The sequence below is a fragment of the Bombyx mandarina genome, chromosome 06 (genome assembly GCF_030267445.1).
Source record: "Bombyx mandarina strain Sakado chromosome 06, ASM3026744v2".
NCBI classification, from domain to species: Eukaryota; Metazoa; Arthropoda; class Insecta; order Lepidoptera; family Bombycidae; genus Bombyx; species Bombyx mandarina.
Window position 1 is genome coordinate 8344961 of NC_143213.1, and position 18726 is coordinate 8363686.

General features: G+C 35.7%; 1 protein-coding gene across 3 annotated transcripts in view; it reads right to left on the reverse strand.

Moving 5' to 3' along the window:
• Nucleotides 1-18726, reverse strand: part of NGR-A33 (neuropeptide receptor A33) — a 96365-nt gene that overhangs the window by 28286 nt on the left and 49353 nt on the right. For all 3 annotated transcript variants that reach the window (XM_089728352.1, XM_089728354.1, XM_089728353.1), the window contains exons 5-7: nt 13630-13764; nt 5989-6066; nt 1825-1972 (exon numbers count right to left, since the gene is read on the reverse strand). In XM_089728352.1, coding sequence (XP_089584478.1) covers nt 1825-1972; nt 5989-6066; nt 13630-13764 — 361 coding nt within the window. The remainder of the gene's footprint in view (nt 1-1824; nt 1973-5988; nt 6067-13629; nt 13765-18726) is intronic.

The following is an 18726-nucleotide window of genomic DNA, read 5'->3' on the forward strand; positions in this document are numbered from 1 at the left end:
TGATCGAAATTTAATAGTATCACTAACATCATACAAATCAAATTCATTTCATCGTCGCTACTTTATTTTTATACTAGCGACCCGCCCTCGCTTCGCTTCGGAAACATTAAAACACACATGAAACAAAAAAAAAAAAAAAATTAAAAAAAGTAGCCTATGTTCATCAGGGACAATGTCGGCTTCTAATGGAAAAATAATTTTTCAAATCGGTCCAGTAGTTTCGGAGCCTATTCGAAACAAACAAACAAACAAATCTTTCCTCTTTATAATTTTATTAGTATATTAGTATTAGTATTAGTAAGTATAGATTTATTAATCAATTTTCGTAATTCGATTTGAATTGGAATTTCAATTTTGCAGTCCAAATTGAAACATACAACTTCATTCGTTATTACCAAAGCTCGAAGCTTTTACGTTATAAACGTAACATGTTATAGCTGGCTCGGAGAATTTTTATTCAAGGTCTAGAATTTTAGTACTTCAAGCTCGATATTATAATTAAACAAAGTACGATGAAGTACTATGGGCACCTAAATTACTCGAAACACTAATTAGCGCTATGTTTACTTGTGAAATTGGCTCACGGCAGACCTTAGAGGCCATAGGAACTTTTAGTCATTACAACGAGAATGCGCTACCTTGAGACACAAGGGTGTCTGGAGTCTCAATTATATAGCATAATAGCGGCCACACACCCTTCTAGCCGGAATGTATGACTGCTTCGGTGCAGAATTAATTAAGATGGTGAAACTTACCTATACGGGTTGAAAATCCCTGCCACTAGTAACTAAATATGACTTTGCTGGTATTATCTATATATTAATACGTGAAGCAAAAACTTTGTATCCCTTTTTACGAAAATTGCGCGGACGGAGGAGTATGAAATTTTCTATACTTATAGAGAATATAGAGAAGAAGTGCACAATGCTAATTTTTTGTTTAAATAATGCATAAAAGATACATTAAATCAATAAAAAAAACATTACACACACTACATACCATGTATTTGACGCACACACGCATGCATACTATTTATTGTCAAACTTTTGTTCTTAACGTCTGTGGTCAAAATGAGAATAGATTAAATATTGTTTGTCTTTATTAAAAAATTTTTATAGTTTAGCCTTGGCGAAATTTGTGATTATAGAAGTTTAAAATACAATCATAATAGTGTACAAACTTACAATTCCAATTAATTATAGTCGAATTTCGACTACTGCGGGACCTCTAGTTTATATTATACCATAAAATATTGTAAAATGTTATTTGTTCGTGAATAAGTTTTAGGTACGTATTTATTTAATCGGTACATGCCTAGATACATACAGAGGCTTAAACAACGACAACTCAGTTTTAATATTACGGTAAAGTTTTGTATGAAATTATCGTGAATATATTGTAAATAATTAAGAAAAACCAATATCTATATCTATATCTATACTAATATTATAAAGAGGAAAGATTTGTTTGTTTGTTTGTTTCGAATAGGCTCCGAAACTACTGGACCGATTTGAAAAATTATTTTTCCATTAGAAGCCGACATTGTCCCTGATGAACATAGGCTACTTTTTTTAATTTTTTTAAAATTTTTTTTTTTTGGTTTCATGTGTGTTTTAATGTTTCCGAAGCGAAGCGAGGGCGGGTCGCTAGTATTTTTATAAAGGATGTGCAAAAGTACTTATTAACTATCCACAATGAATTAATGAAAATCACTCACCAACATAAAATTAATTCACTTACCGATTTTGAAAAAGAATAAAACTCGCGAAACCTAAATGAAAAACGGTTGAAATTACTACTTATAAAATATGTTTGAAACTTTACCTTCCGTTTAGCCCTGACGACTTGCATCTGATGCAGTGTGCATTCTCCAATGGCCCTCCCTGTGAGGGCAGCGCTCATTTGCGCGTAAGCCCACACCATTACCGCCATTGGTAATACGTACGTTACCGACAGGAACACCAGGTTGTAGCTATTATGTAAAAAAATAATTAGCAAAGTAAATTTGGCACAGGGAACCGACTACTTTATATTTTACAAAATTGATGTGTGTACTTAACCAAACGAGGACGGGTGTTGATCTTTCTGGGTCAAAATAAACAAAAGAGTTGATGGTAGATGTACCATTACGGTGCGATTGAGTAGACATAATGAGAAATTGTGAATGGCCTCTAGCATGATCGAAATGCTGTAATTATTCGATTTTATTTTGAGTTCGTTTTGAAATGATCAGCACCCTTTACAACTTTTATTTTATTTCATAGCGATTATTATTGTGTACATAAATGTATTATAAATATTTAAATAAATATAATGATTTCCATACTAATATTAATATAGTGAAAATATGTAGGCTTAGACGATTGTGATTTCATCACGCATGAATGGCCCAACGCAAATCTATATATTAATACGTGAAGCAAAAACTCTGTACCCCTTTTTACGAAAACTGCGCGGAGTATGAAATTTCCCACACTTATAGAGACTATAAAAAAGGAGTGCAAAATGTTAATTTTTTTTTCATTATGCATAAAAATACATTAAATCTATAAAAAAAACATTACACACACTACCATGTATTTGAAACACACACGCATGCATAGGTACTATTTGTTTATTGTCAAACTTTTCTTATTGCTTATTGTCTGTGGTCAAATTGAGAATAGATTAAATATTGTTTGTCTTTATTAATATTTGTCTATAGTGTAGTCTTGGCGAAATCTGAGATTATAGAAGTATATAATAAAGAGTCTTTGACAATAGAATCATAAATAATAGAGTACAAACTTATAATTTCAATTAATTATGGTCTAATTTCGACTACCCACTAGTATAGTTTATAACATCTATATCTATACTAATATTATAAAGAGGAAAGATTTGTTTGTTTGTTTGTTTCGAATAGGCTCCGAAACTACTGGACCGATTTGTAAAATTCTTTTTCCATTAGAAGCCGACATTGTCCCTGATGAACATAGGCTACTTTTTTTATTTTATTTTTTATTTTTTATTTTTTTGTTTCATGTGTGTTTTAATGTTTCCGAAGCGAAGCGAGGGCGGGTCGCTAGTATTTTACATTTTTAATTTTTATATGACATGAAAAGACAACTAAAAGATAAACTACTCGGTGAAAAAGGCTACTAAGTTTTTATCCTATTCCTCGCGTCTTCACAAAGGGAACTATCAAACTTGTCGAATTGCAAAAAAAGAGCGCTGTCATGAATATTTTATAAAATATAATTAAAAACAGGGAAATATACGTTCAATATACTTAATTAGAAATAAGAGTTATGTTTCAAATTACGTTTTCACTCCGCATCTTTTAGAATGTACTATATCGATTTCCTTTGTTTTTGTTTGCCAACACAATGATATAACTACACGTCAGATGTAATTCAGTTTCAACTGAATAAGGTTTTTACTACAATGCAAATAAATCTTAAATTTGGCTACAAGCCAAAAAGTTGCATTATTCAGAAACGGATTTGGGAATAACATAAATTTGACGTATACATTTACGATTCTCTCACGGAACGCGTACAAAAATTTACCTTTAGTCGAAACAAAAATTAAATTTGAGTTCATGTTTCACATCTATTTTCAAATTCTCTTACTTGTATTTGTATGTGGTTGTATTCTTTAACTCACAGTATGATTAATATTTATACTCCTAGCGATACACGTACAAAGGTAGTTTTCCAATTACAGCACTAGAGCGCATTATGCGGCATAATGGTCAACGTTGAATGTTGTAACTACAGCAACGCTTCGCACAATCGAGCACTCTCAATTTAAGGATTACTGGTGGCCCGAAGGCCTTTCCAGTTTCACCAGGACAGGTGGGCGAGCAAAGGCTCAGCCAGGAGGAGTGGGATTCAGTAACAACTGCCCGAGCGCCTCCGAAGGAGACCTAACAACTCAAGAGCAATTGCTGCTCTCGCGTGATACTCGCAATCGATACCAACTCAGTGACAGAAAATTGACAAGTGTTTTTTTTTTTTAAGTTGGCATTGATCGAAATTTTGTCTATATTATAACGATAATATAGACAAACAACAATAAATAATATTACTAACGAGTAATATTATTTATTGTTGAAAAAATATGTAAGGCTTTCGTGTCGTCGTAGTTTCCTGAAAATAATCAAAGCTAATTCAAATTGTGCTAAAAAAACTAAATATAAGTATGGATGATTCAATTAAAAAGTACGTAATTATCTTCTCATTTAAAAAAAAAACTCAAAACGTAAAAATTTTTTAATGAAATAATCAAAATCCAAATTACTTTTAATAACCGTCAATAGTTTTCAACCAATTTATTATTGTTTACCATATTATTTTCAACACTGAACTTAGCGCACTCTGCTGATGCATTTGAAAACTAATTCACGTTCCTATTAAACTTCAGCATAATTCGGCATTGTGCGCCACTGAGTCGCATTATGCTCTGTAATTGGAAAACTAGGAAAGTGTCTTTTTAGACAAATTTAAACTACATTAATGTTGCAAGAACCCTTAGTCGAATAAAATCCATTGGATACGAACAGTATAGGATAGGCCATTGTGCTTATGTTTGTGGCTGGCGTATGCCCAGCAGTGGGTGTCTAGAGACAGAGGAAGACGATGCTGATTAGTCTAGGGTCGAATTATCATGCTTAGTGCGTTTTTATTCGTTTGAACTTGTACGGACACAGTTTGTTATGTAAACAAAATTGTTTGTAGTCATAACATGCGTCTGCGCCGCAAGCTCCGTTGCTTTTTACTTTTTAAGTTCAGTCGCGGTCGCGAATAAACGCTCCGATTAACCAGTTGTGTTATTTAATTATCTCACTTCCGACAACGCCCTGAACCATTATTGACCATTACTAAAATAACACCTAAAGTGGTGACATTACTTCTCTGTACACAATTATAACCATCTATGTAACGATATCTTACGTCTTCAAGACGTCAAATTATTTTTAAATTTTGAACACGTATCATGAGCCGATTGTAGTATACTAATATTATTACTTTAGTCTAATATTGTGATTTTTTTCCCGATATGCTATTAAAATGACTTTTTTTGCTATACATGTATAGTCAACTAGTAGAATGACAGTTTCTTGCACTCTTCTCATATGGTTGTGAGTAGCCTGAGACCGGATATGTATATTCCTCGAGTGAAAGCTACGTAATATAAAGTAGTTACGTATGTATTTATGAGTGCTCAAAGACGTATGAGCCCTTTATCTGTGAATTATATTCATAATAATAGAGACGGCTGCATTCAAATTTGCTTGTAAACTCTGTTTTGCAATATCGCTCTTGGCCAGCTGACGGACACGACAACCTAAATGTCAATGCCTACATTCAAAAGCGGAGACTCAATTGTGTGAGTATAATATGTGGTGTTTGGACTCCTCTCTCTTTTTTAATTCCTCTTTGGATTCCTCTTCCCCTAAAAGGGAATATATATAAGACCTAAATAAGGCCTACCGTCTTGTATGGATCCGCTTGTTGGACAACCAAGGTGACGAATGAGCAGCGATTGCATGCAGCAGAGATGCGAATGTTGCGATGGATGTGTGGAGTAACAAGAATGGATAGAATACGGAATGAATATGTTAGAGGAAGTCTGAAAGTGGCACCTGTGACAGAGAAGCTGAGAAGTATGCGTTTGGGATGGTATGGACAAGTGATGAAACGAAATGAAAATGAGGTTGGTAAGAGAATGTTAACTATGAATGTGGAAGGATATAGAGGAAGAGGTAGACCTAAGAAGAAATGGATGGATTACGTGAAAGACCATATGTGTAAGATGGAAGTGAGTGAAGAAATGGTATATGATAGTTGCGTCGACCCCAGGTGACTGGGAGAAGGGCAGGATAATGATGATGTGGTGTTTGGACGCACCCTTTTAATTGGACGCGCGTCTGCTTCGCTTCGAAAGAGGCTCGACGACTATCATTCAATATGCTCTATCAGCAGCAAAGGAAATGTAGCTTACCAGTAATCACTTAAAGATGTTGGGTAGCTACCGTCGGGCCATTTGATGAAGCAAATCTCTCGTTCTCCATTTATATACCTAAAAAAAAATAATGAATTATATTATACTGACATAAACCTGGATGCTTCTTTGACTCTAACAAACCAAATTCAAGGAAATCAGTGTTCTTTCTTCTTTATTTGACTTTTTTTTTCAAATACATCAACACGGATTCAACTATCGTATTCAAGATACGTCGAGACATATTTCAAGAGATAAAAGAGCTGATTATTTTGGTGATAGACCAGTGAGTAGATTTTCGTAAGGCTTAATAAAGCAAATATGTTTATTAAGATTAATAAACAAATATGTTTATTAAGATTGTTAAATCTCAATAAGGGACAAGACGACATGACTAAGTTACAGTTGTAAACAACGATTTCGAGAATTTCTCGAGATAGTCAATGACGTCATCTCAATTGTCTTGTAACGTCTTACAATACAGGTAGACAAGGTTTTCGAGTTACGCTTTTTTTTTTAACCTATTAATAAAGTTTTGTTTTTCGTAATTGGGGAAGTGAGGCGTGTCACTCACTCGCGTAGTTTTTATTTTAATTTAATTTTTACAGCCGTTGTAGACAGACGAGCATACGGCCCACTTGATGTTAGTAGTTACTATCTCTCATGGACGGCGGAAATGCTAAAGGCACAGCCAAGCCTCTGTCTACTGCTGCAGACTCTCCGAAAACCTCGTTTGAAGGAGGACATGTCACAGCGCTTGGGAAGCACTTTGGAGGGGAGTTCATTCGAAAGCCGGATAGTACATGGCAAAAAAATATCTCTGGAAATGCACTGTCGACGAATGCCGCGTTACCAGATGCATGAACTCTGAATGTTTTTGAATGATTTTACGGTCCACCCGGTGTTCAGACTATAATCATCGTGAACGCCGCAACTCGCCTTATTACATGACTACTTGGTAAAATAAATAGGCTTGGTGGTGATAGTTACCCGTGCGGGTTAACAATACCCTCTACGAATAGTAAGTACCAATTGGCAATCGCAGTGCACTGACTTATGATTCGGAGAACCATTCATTCCAGTCGTATTTTGTATCTTTCACCGTAAGAAATGGAATGAACAACGCCTAATGTATACTTCTCTTTATTTAACAAACTACTTACGTTTTGAAGCCTACAAATAATAATATTTGCACTTCGTAACATATTAATTAAATCAATTATGAATTTTGTGTGACTTTATTAATATTGTTCGTAAATTCGCGTGTCATAATCTAATATCAGAACACATTGTAATGAATTACAAACAACGACCCCGAAAACATTTAGCACAAGCTATTTAGTGAATTTAATTTAATCCGAACACGCAATAACATCCACTACGCCGATTCTCAGGCAATGTAAACAAATAATTAGAACATTACAAGAAGATCTGTAACGTGTTCTGAATGTTAACACGAGAATTTAGTTCAGGAGAATTTCAATAAAAAACTCCTGTATGACTACATATTGATCTTTGAAATTATTATTTGCATTTGTTAGGTTACCTGATTTATTATGCAGTCAAATTTATTATGATTACTCAAACACGTGTTTGGTGTTGGTGTTTTTTTCTATATCATTTCGCAATATCCGACATCCAATAAACAGAGGAAGTGGAAAACTAATAAATTTATCGCTCTTAACTATATAGGAAGGACGGTTTTCCTAATGGGACCTATTTAAAGAGTTGTATAGTTGTTTGTTCCGTATGATTAACGTGTACCATTAATTTTCAAAGTAAATATTTATAGGGATGTATTCAATAGTGTGCCATTTCATGCAAACCACTCAACTCGATTCTCGACTTTGACTGAACCAATTTCCGTTGAGAGGCCCTCTATCTCAGGTCACCTGCTAGTTGAGAAAGGTTACTTACGACTTCAGAAGCGCACGTGTCATCAACTATTAGTTTAAATGAAAATTCGTTAATAAATGAAGGGAAATGTAGCACGGAAGATTTTCAAAAATATGTCTAAGGAACCCAAAAAAATTACTGAATACCCAAAAAATACTGATAGACCTCACGATTGGGTTCCACAGATACTAGCGTCCTGCTTATTGCGACCAAAAGATGATCATGCATTCGGGTTTAAATGGCGCTACAGCTCTTATACTATAGATTTGATATTTAGACCTTTTAATTCAAGTTGGGAGGCGGAAAACACATTGTGATATCTATGGGCTTCGGTAACCGCTTAATTGCAGGCGAACCGTGAGTTCGTTCACCTTTCTATGTAATAAATCTCGGCGAAGATTCGATTGTATACTATATTTTACTTAAGAGTTGGAATTGGCCAGTCTGTCTCTTATTTTCCCATAAGCTTAATACATACTAATCATCATTGGTAACGTACAACATTAAACAGATTATTTTAAATATTTATTTCTATATTAGTACAATAGGTTTTTTTTTTCGATTTATTGACACTTTTTTCTTTCGAATATTTCGCTGAAGATAAGAATATTCATTCAGGGATTCATTTATTCATTCAGGGAAATAATTAAATATATGTTTCAAATTTTGATTAATGGAACGGTTAATTTAATGTTGATTAACCGCAATTTATAGTCCTAAAAACGTGCAAAATCATGTACATATATTAAGAAAAACCAGTGCGTTCAACTTAGAATTCAATTTAACATTTTTAAAAAATCCGTCAAGTTTAAAATCAATACATACAAAAAAAAAGCTGAACACATTAACAATAATCGAAATACCTATAAAATTACTCGTATGTAAGTCCGAAGGCTATAGCTGTCAGTCGTGAAATATTTACACAGACCTCTGACGAATGCTATTGATGTTCGTATTTATTCAAGAAAACGTGTTGCTTCCGGTTCGTTTACGTGACAGTATCCAAATAGGAATTAATATTCACCTACCTACCTTAAGAACTTCGTAAACAAACTCGTTCGAAGCTTAAAAGCAAATATATTTTTTCATTGGTATTTCTATAGCATTATTATTATGTGGAACAGAGTGCGATAACCAAATCTTTAATTGGTACATCCTGCGAAAATATATGCACAACTGATTTAATCAACAGGGTTTTTTTACGACAGAGATGGACGAATTTATGGCCCATGTGGCGTTAAATAATTGCCGAAGCTCATAAACTTTGGACGTGAGGTTGAATTCTTGAATGTCATCACCAACCCTTCAAACTGGAACATAATAGCACATATAGTATCATAATAGCCGGGGACAAGACATGTACATTATCATATAGCTCCAAACTAGGATTCCTGTGCTATAGGAACTGGAGATTTATAATCATACTAAAATGCAATGAAATATTTACATACAGATATAAAATACCGACAAAGAGCAAATAAGCCTGTTGACCGCACTAATGCTTGCCCGATGCCGGAATCGAACACATTATCCTCGTCCGATCAGTCAGGGGCGCTAACAACTGTCCCACTGAGTCAGACGGTCAGTCAAACATCAATTTTACATCTCTCGTACTTTTGTTTTCTTCATTCTTTTTAAGCTATTGCATAGCTTTTATCGCGGACTTTGAGCGCGGCGACCGGGTCAAGAAATTCCGTAACGAAAATAAAACCTAACACCCCCACTCCACCTACCATGTAGCTCGCGTTCAACACATTCACACGTTGCGCTTGTGTAGTGTTTGCGAATAAGCACGCGGCGTGACGTCGCACTACATGCGCATCATGAAAAGTCTGTCCATCTCTCTCTCGCGCGGTCTGGCTTATGAGTGTGAAGGGGACAGTTAATGTTTAATGTTTTGCTTTTTTTTAATGTTTTTAAATATAGCGGGGTCTTATTTGATTATTGTTTTAATATTAAATTATTATTGTCTAATTAAAAAATACTTTGTCTCTTGGTACTCAAAACTGCGAACCTCGCAAGGCAGCCGCCTTTAATGACTTCGATTAAAATGCTTTTATTCTAAATTTCTTTTGTAAATTTCCTTTATACTATTAAGAATTAATGAACCGAATAAAGCTTTGTTCTTCTAGATTTAAAGCCAAATAATTTCGTTGAAATATGTATAATTTAATAGCTTTAGAAATTTAAATATTAGAAAAACGAATAGGGAAGGTGACTAAATTTCTGTTGATATTAGAAAGTAGATATTATTATATTATTGTTACGCTTATGCTCACCACCAACTGATGGGTATTCGTAGCAAAACAATCATCCCGGATTGAATGGTATTACAGGTGCTACACAATTTAGTTTTCGGCCCCAGGATCAACAAACGACTTAAGATGAGTGGCGGCATTTATCTTAGAATGGATTCCAATGACTACTTTACACAAAATGCACCATTCACGCATCTAACTAGTCTGACCATATTTAATTATTTTGAATTTGGAATACGTATATTATTTTAAAAACTTCTTTCGATTTTGCGCTATGTCACATATTTTTTCGTGTTCATTATCAAATTACAATATGGAATGGGGTGTTAAATAAAATATGATGGCAGTGATCGCCTTTCACAAAGTGGGTATGGAGTCGTCGTTCATATTCCAAAAGCTTAGTATCAGCCGTATGTTCGTATCAACTATCAACAAATACAACAACATTTCATATGTAGAAGACCAGTAAATATCGGGGCATCCGCGTGCTGTTAGAGCTACAAATACTGTTAATGCTGTTAAAGCCAGAATTCGTCGAAACCCTATTAGGAAACAAAAAGTCCTATCGCGAGAAATGAAGACTCCCGCTAGAACTCTGTCGCGTATTATAAAACAAGACCTGAAGCTCGGTGCTTATCGTCGATATACAGGACATGCCCAAAATCAATCTTTACAATTAAAGAGAGCGAAAAAAACGCCTTCTGTCGCGATACGCAGGTGAAAGGTACAGAAATATCCTCTTTACCGATGAAAAAAATTTCACGATTAAAGAACACTACAATAACAAAATGATAAAGTGTACGCTCACAGTTCTAAAGAAGCTGCTCAAGTGGTCGAAAAGGTACAGCGTGGTAATCATCCTTGATCAGTGATGGTTTGGTGGGGCGTGCCTTATCAAAGAGTCACAAATCTACATTTTGTGAAACAGGAGTGACAGCTTCAGCTAAAGTGTAACAAGATACAGTCTCGGATCATGCTGTGAAATTTCTCTGCAATACTCCTTTTAAAAATATACCGTGGACCAACCAGCAGGACTCTGCACCTGGTCACAAGGCACGAACTACCCAAGCCTGGCTTGAAACCAACGTTACGGACTTTATTGAAGACTGACCTTCATCTAGCCCAGACCTCAACCCCTTAGACATCAAATTATGGTCAGTTTTAGAGGACATGGCCTGCTCTAAACGATACGGCGACATTGAGTCTCTTAAAAAATCTTTAGAACAAGCAGTGACGAAATATCCTTTAGGAACAGTGCGTAAATCCATAGATTCGTGGTGAAACAGACTAAAGGCCTGTGTAAAAGTCAAAAGTGGCCATTTCGAATAGAATATTTTTTAAATTTTTTGCTGACACTTTAATAAATACGTAGGTATAAATTTTAATATTACATTACTTCATTAAAAAAAAGCATTTTTATTTGTAACAGAACTTATGGCTGGACTAGGCAATCTATACCTAGTCTTGCCATGAATACTGAGACAAAGAAAAAAAAATTATATTGCAAATAACATTTATTACTTTTACAGTGTGTTAGTTTAATACATAAATATAAAACAAGTTAAAGTATAAAAAGCTTATTCGAAGTGGTCTCCATTGGCTGCAATACAGTCCTTTAAACGTTGAGGCCAGTTATCAATAGAAGCACGCACTATTTCCATGGGAAAATTTTTCACTGCCAATCGTACGGATTGTTTTAGGGACTCCAAATTATCATGGCGCTTAGAGCAAGCCGTACTCTCTAAAACTGACCATAAATCATAATCCAGTGGATTAAGATTGGGACTAGACGACGGCCAGTCTTCAGCTCTGATGAAGTCCGAAACGTTCGTTTCCAACCAAGACTGCGTAGACCGAGCTTTATGAGCTGGCGCCGAGTCTTGCTGGAAGGACCATTCTTCATTATTGAACTTGGTGTTGTTAAGGGGCTTCACTACCTTCTCAAGAATGGTATCTTGATACACTTGTGCCGATGTTGTGATACCTTTTTCACAAAAGTATGGCCCAGTCATTCCTTCATAGCTAATACCCAACCAAACCATCACTGAAGTCGGATAGTGCCCACGTTGCACTCGGTCGACTAATTGGGAAGCTTCCTTAGAGCTTTGAACATAAATACAGTCATTTTGTTTGTTTAAATGTTGCTCAATTGTAAAAATTTTCTCATCCGTAAGCAAATTTTTTCTATGACCTCCCTTTGCGAACCGCTTCAGTAGTTGTTCCGATTTTACCACCCTATTTTCTTTTAAATTATCAGTTAAGAAATGACCAGTACGTCTCTTATAGGCTACAAGTCCTAAGTCATCTTTTAAAATACGCGACATGGTTCTAGGTGCTATCTTCATCTCCCGAGATAAAATCTTTTGCTTTCGGACAGAATTGCTTCGAATTCTTTCCCTTACTGCTTTGACCACCTTTTTCGTACGAACACTACGTGGACGGCCAGATTTTTTTCTGTCACAAACAGAGGAGGTCTCATTGCACTTATTAATAGCCTGGTACACAAACATTTTACTAATACCAAGCGTATGCAGAGTTTTAAAATTGCATTTGGCTCCATACCTACTTTGTGTAATGCAATCACAGCGATTCGGTTCTCTTTATCACCCCACTCCATTTTGATATCGCAAAATATTGTACAATGTATTGGCGCCAAAATGAGAAAACTCAATGAGCAATCATATAAAAATGACAGATTCCAAATTCAAATGTAATATTTTGTTTATTTTTAATTGTAACAGTATTTATGGCCAGACTAAGTATACATTTTTTTTTTTTTTTTTTTTTTTTTTTTTCCTACCTAAGCTGATAGCCTTGAGAGGCTATGTCAGCGTAACCCTAACTTTAGTAGGTGAGCTCACGGGACTCAACCTGACGATGTTGCTAACACGAACCCTAGCAAGAGCCGTGCTTCGCAGAATCTACCACCGGATCGGAAACGCGACCCACTGAGAAGATCCGGCGAGAAACTCAGTGGGCTGTGTCTGAGAGTTAATTTACTCGTCAAGCCCTTCGTCGCAAGCGACGGGTTCGACGAGAACAGTGACCGGTGCTTGAAGTACCTAAAAGCACCGTTAGTGGATCGGGAGGATCCGAGATGACGTGTTTTGGGCGACGTCGACTGCTTTCCATTCTGTCCGCAGGATCGGGAATGCTAAGTATACATAAAAATGAATTGCTGTTCGTTAGTCTCGCTAAAACTAGAGAACGACTGGACCGATTTGGCTAATTTTAGTCTTGAATTATTTGTGGAAGTCCAGAGAAGGTTTAAATTGAATATGAAAATGCTCGCAATTAAATAAAAATTACAATTTTGTTTTCCTTTTGATGTGTCCCCCGTCGGACGGATTCCTTTTGTTTGTTTAAAGTTTATTTTATACAAAAGTTAGTAGGTCTTTTATTTATCGATTGAAGCACTACGAAGTTTACCGGGTCAGCTAGTTTAATAAATAAAAGCTACAATTTTGCAAAATCAATAACTACTTACTGTTTTTTGTAGGTATCGGAGTAGAGCAGACTGGGTAAGGCTAGCATGGCGCTGGCGATCCAAACCGTGAACAAGGCAGCGCGGACCACTCGCCGGCTTAGCCTGTGTTGCAATGGCTTCACTATGGCGACATATCTAAAACAATAAGTCCTTTTGTAATGCTCCATAACTACAAATTAATGACCGCTCAAATTTACTGTTGCTATAAAATTTTAATACTACTCAATATGAGTTGCTCATTTAATAAATAAAGACCAATGATTACGAGGCGTAATCATCATCAGTCAAATCCATATAAATGTAGAAATAACCTATTCTGTCAAGATAAATAATAAGGGCGTAATCCAAATAAATAGCAGGCACATTACCTAAATATGATTGACAATCGACTTAACGTAAAATTGTTTTCTTTGGACTACATTCACGTAGCTGTTTCAATATTGAGAACATACTGTGGTTTATCTTCATCTATATTTAACAATGAATAAATTATATAAATCTGTGATAGTTTGATAAAGCTTTGTTTGATCTTTCCAAAATTTGAATATAAAATATTTGTATAATATGATATTTACTATCGAAGCTTTGATTGATTGATCGATTTTGTTTGATTTGACGAAAACAAGTTTGTTCGCGCATTCAGATTTATCATTGTGGTGAGGCCTAGTGGACGTCCGCGGGCAGATAGAACAGAATTCAGATCCATAGACCCATCCATCCATTCACTACCCACTGAAACGCGACCCACTGAGAAGATTCGGTGAAAAACTCAGTGGGTTGTGTATGTGGGTTAATTTACTCGTTAATTCAAAGCCCATTGAGTTTCTCGCCGAATCTTCTCAGTGGGTCGCGTTTCCGATCAGGTGGTAGATTCTGCGAAGCACGGCTCTTGCTGAGGTTCGTGTTAGCAACGTCGTCGTCGAGCCCTTCGTCGCAAGCGAGGGGTTCGACGAGAACGATGACCGGTGCTTGAGGTACCTAAAAGCACCGTTAGTGGATCGGGAAGATCCGAGATGACGTGTTTTGGGCGACGTCGACTGCTTTCCATTCTTTCCGCAGGATCGGGAATGTAGTTACCGGCGGCCACGATGAGAGGGTTCTCATGTCGTGCCGCTTTATCGAGGAGGAGCCCTATGTCACTGTTATCATTCACGATTGTCATTTGATTGGTTCACTGTTCATTTTTATAGTTCATTTGAGTTGCTGGGTTTCGATCAGTGATTGTTTAGTGGTAATTTAGGTGCCTGTGTGCTGTGCCTCGGTTACAATCCTGAGTCATAATCCGACATACATATATATATATAAAATGTATATATATATATACATTTTCACTGCTAATTTGAATGGTCGATATTAATACCAAACAGAGAATAAGTCAGTATAAGATAGAAGACCAACTATTCTTGTTTCACACAGAATTTTATTATCTTTGCCCTCGTGAATGTTGTATTCCAAAATATGGCACAATAGGCGAAATAGTCAAACTTACTCATTTAATTACCGTAGCAGCATTAGCTACGTCGTGAATGACGTATTATGAAACACATGTAGACCCATAGATGCTTGGTCAAGTTATACTAAACATAATGGGTGGCTGTGCTATGACAAATTAATGTGTCGTTCATGATAGAAAGATTCGAGGCCAACAATCTATTGATCGGTTTCCCAGAGAGCGGGTTAATGTTTTACTACACGTGTTATTATTATAACGACTTACATACATACATATATAAATGGTGCTGAAATAGGTTGGTGAGTTTGACATATTAGTATGCGTGACTAATGTAAGTCTGTACGAAGAAGGAAAATCGAAATTATAAACTCAAAGAGGGTTTTTTTTTATTCCTTAGATAGGTGGACGGGCTCACAGCCCACCTGATGTTACGTGGTTACTGGAGCCCATAGACATCTACAACGTAAATTCCGCCACCCACCTTGAGATATCAGTTCTGAGGTCTCAGTTTAGTTACAACGGCTACGTTACCCTTCAAACCGAAACGCATTACTGCTTCACGGCAGAAATAGACAGGGTGGTAGTACCTACCCGCGCGGACTCACAAGCGGTCCTACCACCAGTGTTGTTACCTATTCAAGAAATGAAAGAGAAACTAACATTAATAAACTAAAAATTAATTAAACCCAAAGTTATGTAAACATGGCTTTTGTTATTTGTTTACAGATTATTTCGTCACGTAAACATAGCTTCTACTATTAGTTGTTTATAGAATACCTCGGGTATCTCAGCTGTGTGATGTTTATTGATGAAGTTTAATTACAAATAAACTTCAATCTCTCGACGTCAACAAGCTGTGTCCCGTGGGCTTTTTTTTTTAATGCTACATTTAATAAATTGCAATAAGTAAAATTGTGATGTAAAGCTTCTTATCTGGTTTAAAAGGTCAGATTTTTAGAACAGCCGGAGAATATTGTTCATATTTAAATATACAAAGGCAACAAAGCTCTAATTTTACGTCCGATCTCGGATGTCAACTATTGTTTCCTTTTTTACTGATATATATATATAAGTTTATATGCCCTAAATAAATTTGAAACACCCTCTATCACAAATAAAAAATATATTGAATCTCGAAATAGTTCAACGATATTCCCAATTTGGTATATATTATATGTATGGAACCCTAGGGGTCGATTCAATTCGCAAATCGAGATTCAATTAGAAGATGGGTCATGAAATAAAAAAATTGATATTAAACATAGATAGGGATTTTTTTTTCATTTTTGAGGGATTTTAATTATTTGTTTTTTTTTTTTTTAATTATTAATTGTAATTTGTGTGCTTATATATTTGCCACGTGTATTGTGCATTTGTGTTTTCGTGTATAACGATCTTAATAAAATATGGATTTGAACATACATACAATATACATGATCATACACATACATACATACTTGATCCTTCAATAAAAATTAACTTCTTGATATTTTATTTAAGGCATTCGGGTGATAAGTGGTGGGTTCATCATCATATTAAACTGGTGGGTTCCAGAACTTGTATGTAAGGGCTTTAGTTGGAATACGAGTTTTACTCGCAGCTGTCCATTGTTTTTGCTTTACATTAATTGCTGAGTTCACGATCGGGGTTTTAAGTAGGTACCAAAGCCCATAGATACCACAAGGCGAATGCCACCACCATGAAACATGAGGCTGAAGTCTCGATTTGGATAGAGTAAGATGATGACAATTAATACTGTGAGTTCACACTACGATTTCCAACCAATATGCGTCGGCTAGCGATCGCATGCTTCATATTGCATACTAACGTTTTTATCCCTATTGAGAACATGAAAATTAAACAAATCCTTAAAGTCTACAAAAAGTATGCAGTTCCTAGAAGTGGTTTCCTATATAAAATTAGTCTATTTGATAGTTTTTTTTGTGTTTATTGCTTAGATGAGTGGACGAGCTCTCAGCCTCTTGGTGTTAAGTGGTTACTGGAGCCCATGGACATCTACAACGTAAATGCGCCACCCACCTTGAGATATAACTTCTAAGATCTCAGTATAGTTACAACGGCTGCCCCACCCTTCAAACCGAAACGCATCACTGCTTCACGGCAGAAATAGGCAGGGCGGTGGTTACCTACCCGCGCGAACTCACAAGGTCCTACCACCAGTACCATAGATGTCTGAATCTCGCTTACGACATTTTCAAGATAAGCTTGCATATATATATATATATATATACAAGTTCCGAATAATAACATTCGGACCGTTGGTCTACCGAACAATATAACCCCTCTCTGTGGATGATCTTCTCTTTTTCGTATACCTCAGCACGCACTTATGCTCTACTTAACCTTATACCTAACAAGAAAAACAACACAAACGTCAAATGCATTCGCCTAGTTAACGAAAAAAAATTGTGATCGTAAATTCTTATTGCCTCATCTCTTGACGATACATAGACAACAAAACAAACTGAATCCAAAGTGCAAACCTTAAATATATTATTTTACGGTCCATAAAATCGCGTCACGTACAAACACGACCCGCTCCTCCTTCCGTTTTGGATCTGATTACTAAATGACAATCCCTTTTTCTTTATGAAGATCACATGGATTACTTGGCCCAGAAAATAGCCATCCTAATATGCTTTATTGTGTTTTGTTATATTTTTATTTTGTTTTTAGATTTTATTTCTTGACCGAAATAGTTATTTGCTCCATAGATATACATTCTTTTTTTTTTCTCGCTAAGTTTGGATTGCAAGTTTAATACCGGATTTAATTCTAGGTGTATTTATTGGATCATCATCATCAGCCTACGGACATTTACTGCTGAACTGCCTTCTTTAAGGCTCGTCATAACGCGCTACTGATGCTACGTTGATCGCGTCCAGGGTATTCCTGTGACCTGCAGCAGGTCGTCGATCTACCTCATGTGTAGCCCATGGCTTACAAACGCTGCGTTTTCCGTTACGCAATCGCCACTCTAGAACTTTTTGGCTTCAGTGGCTATTTGTTCTACAAGAAAGTGACTTTTCATCATCACATACATACTAGTAGGAGGGGTGATGGTGTATTTAATAAAAATAAGATGCGTAACGCATTTAACAAGAAATGTAACGGGCGATAAAATTTTAAGCACAGCTTAATTCTTAGCCTATGAGAAAGTATTTCGAGGTCGTTCTAAAAACGGCAAGGACAATAATTTTTTTAAATATTTTTAGAGGTAACCTTAAAGAGCCCTCTTTGTCGCGTGTCGTCGTTAAATTAGATTTTTTAAATTCAAAATAACTTAATAATAATGAAGAGATGCGGTGACATTAGGTACTTGAAAACATTGATAATAAAACTTAGAGCAATTTATGTGTTCGAGGAGATTTTACTAGATTGATAATACTACTACATGAAAGAGACATCACAAGCATGCAGACTCTAAAGTTGAAGTTAAATATATTATGTAGCTTAAAAAGTTCCAAAATCCATTAAATTTTTAAATGTTGCAATTGTCTTTTTAATTCAGTTTTTCAGTTTTATTTATATTTCATTTTTTAAGCGCAAATACTAAATGATACGTGTACTAAAAATGTTTTGACGTGCAATTTTTCTTACCTAGGAGCACACAAGCAAGCTCC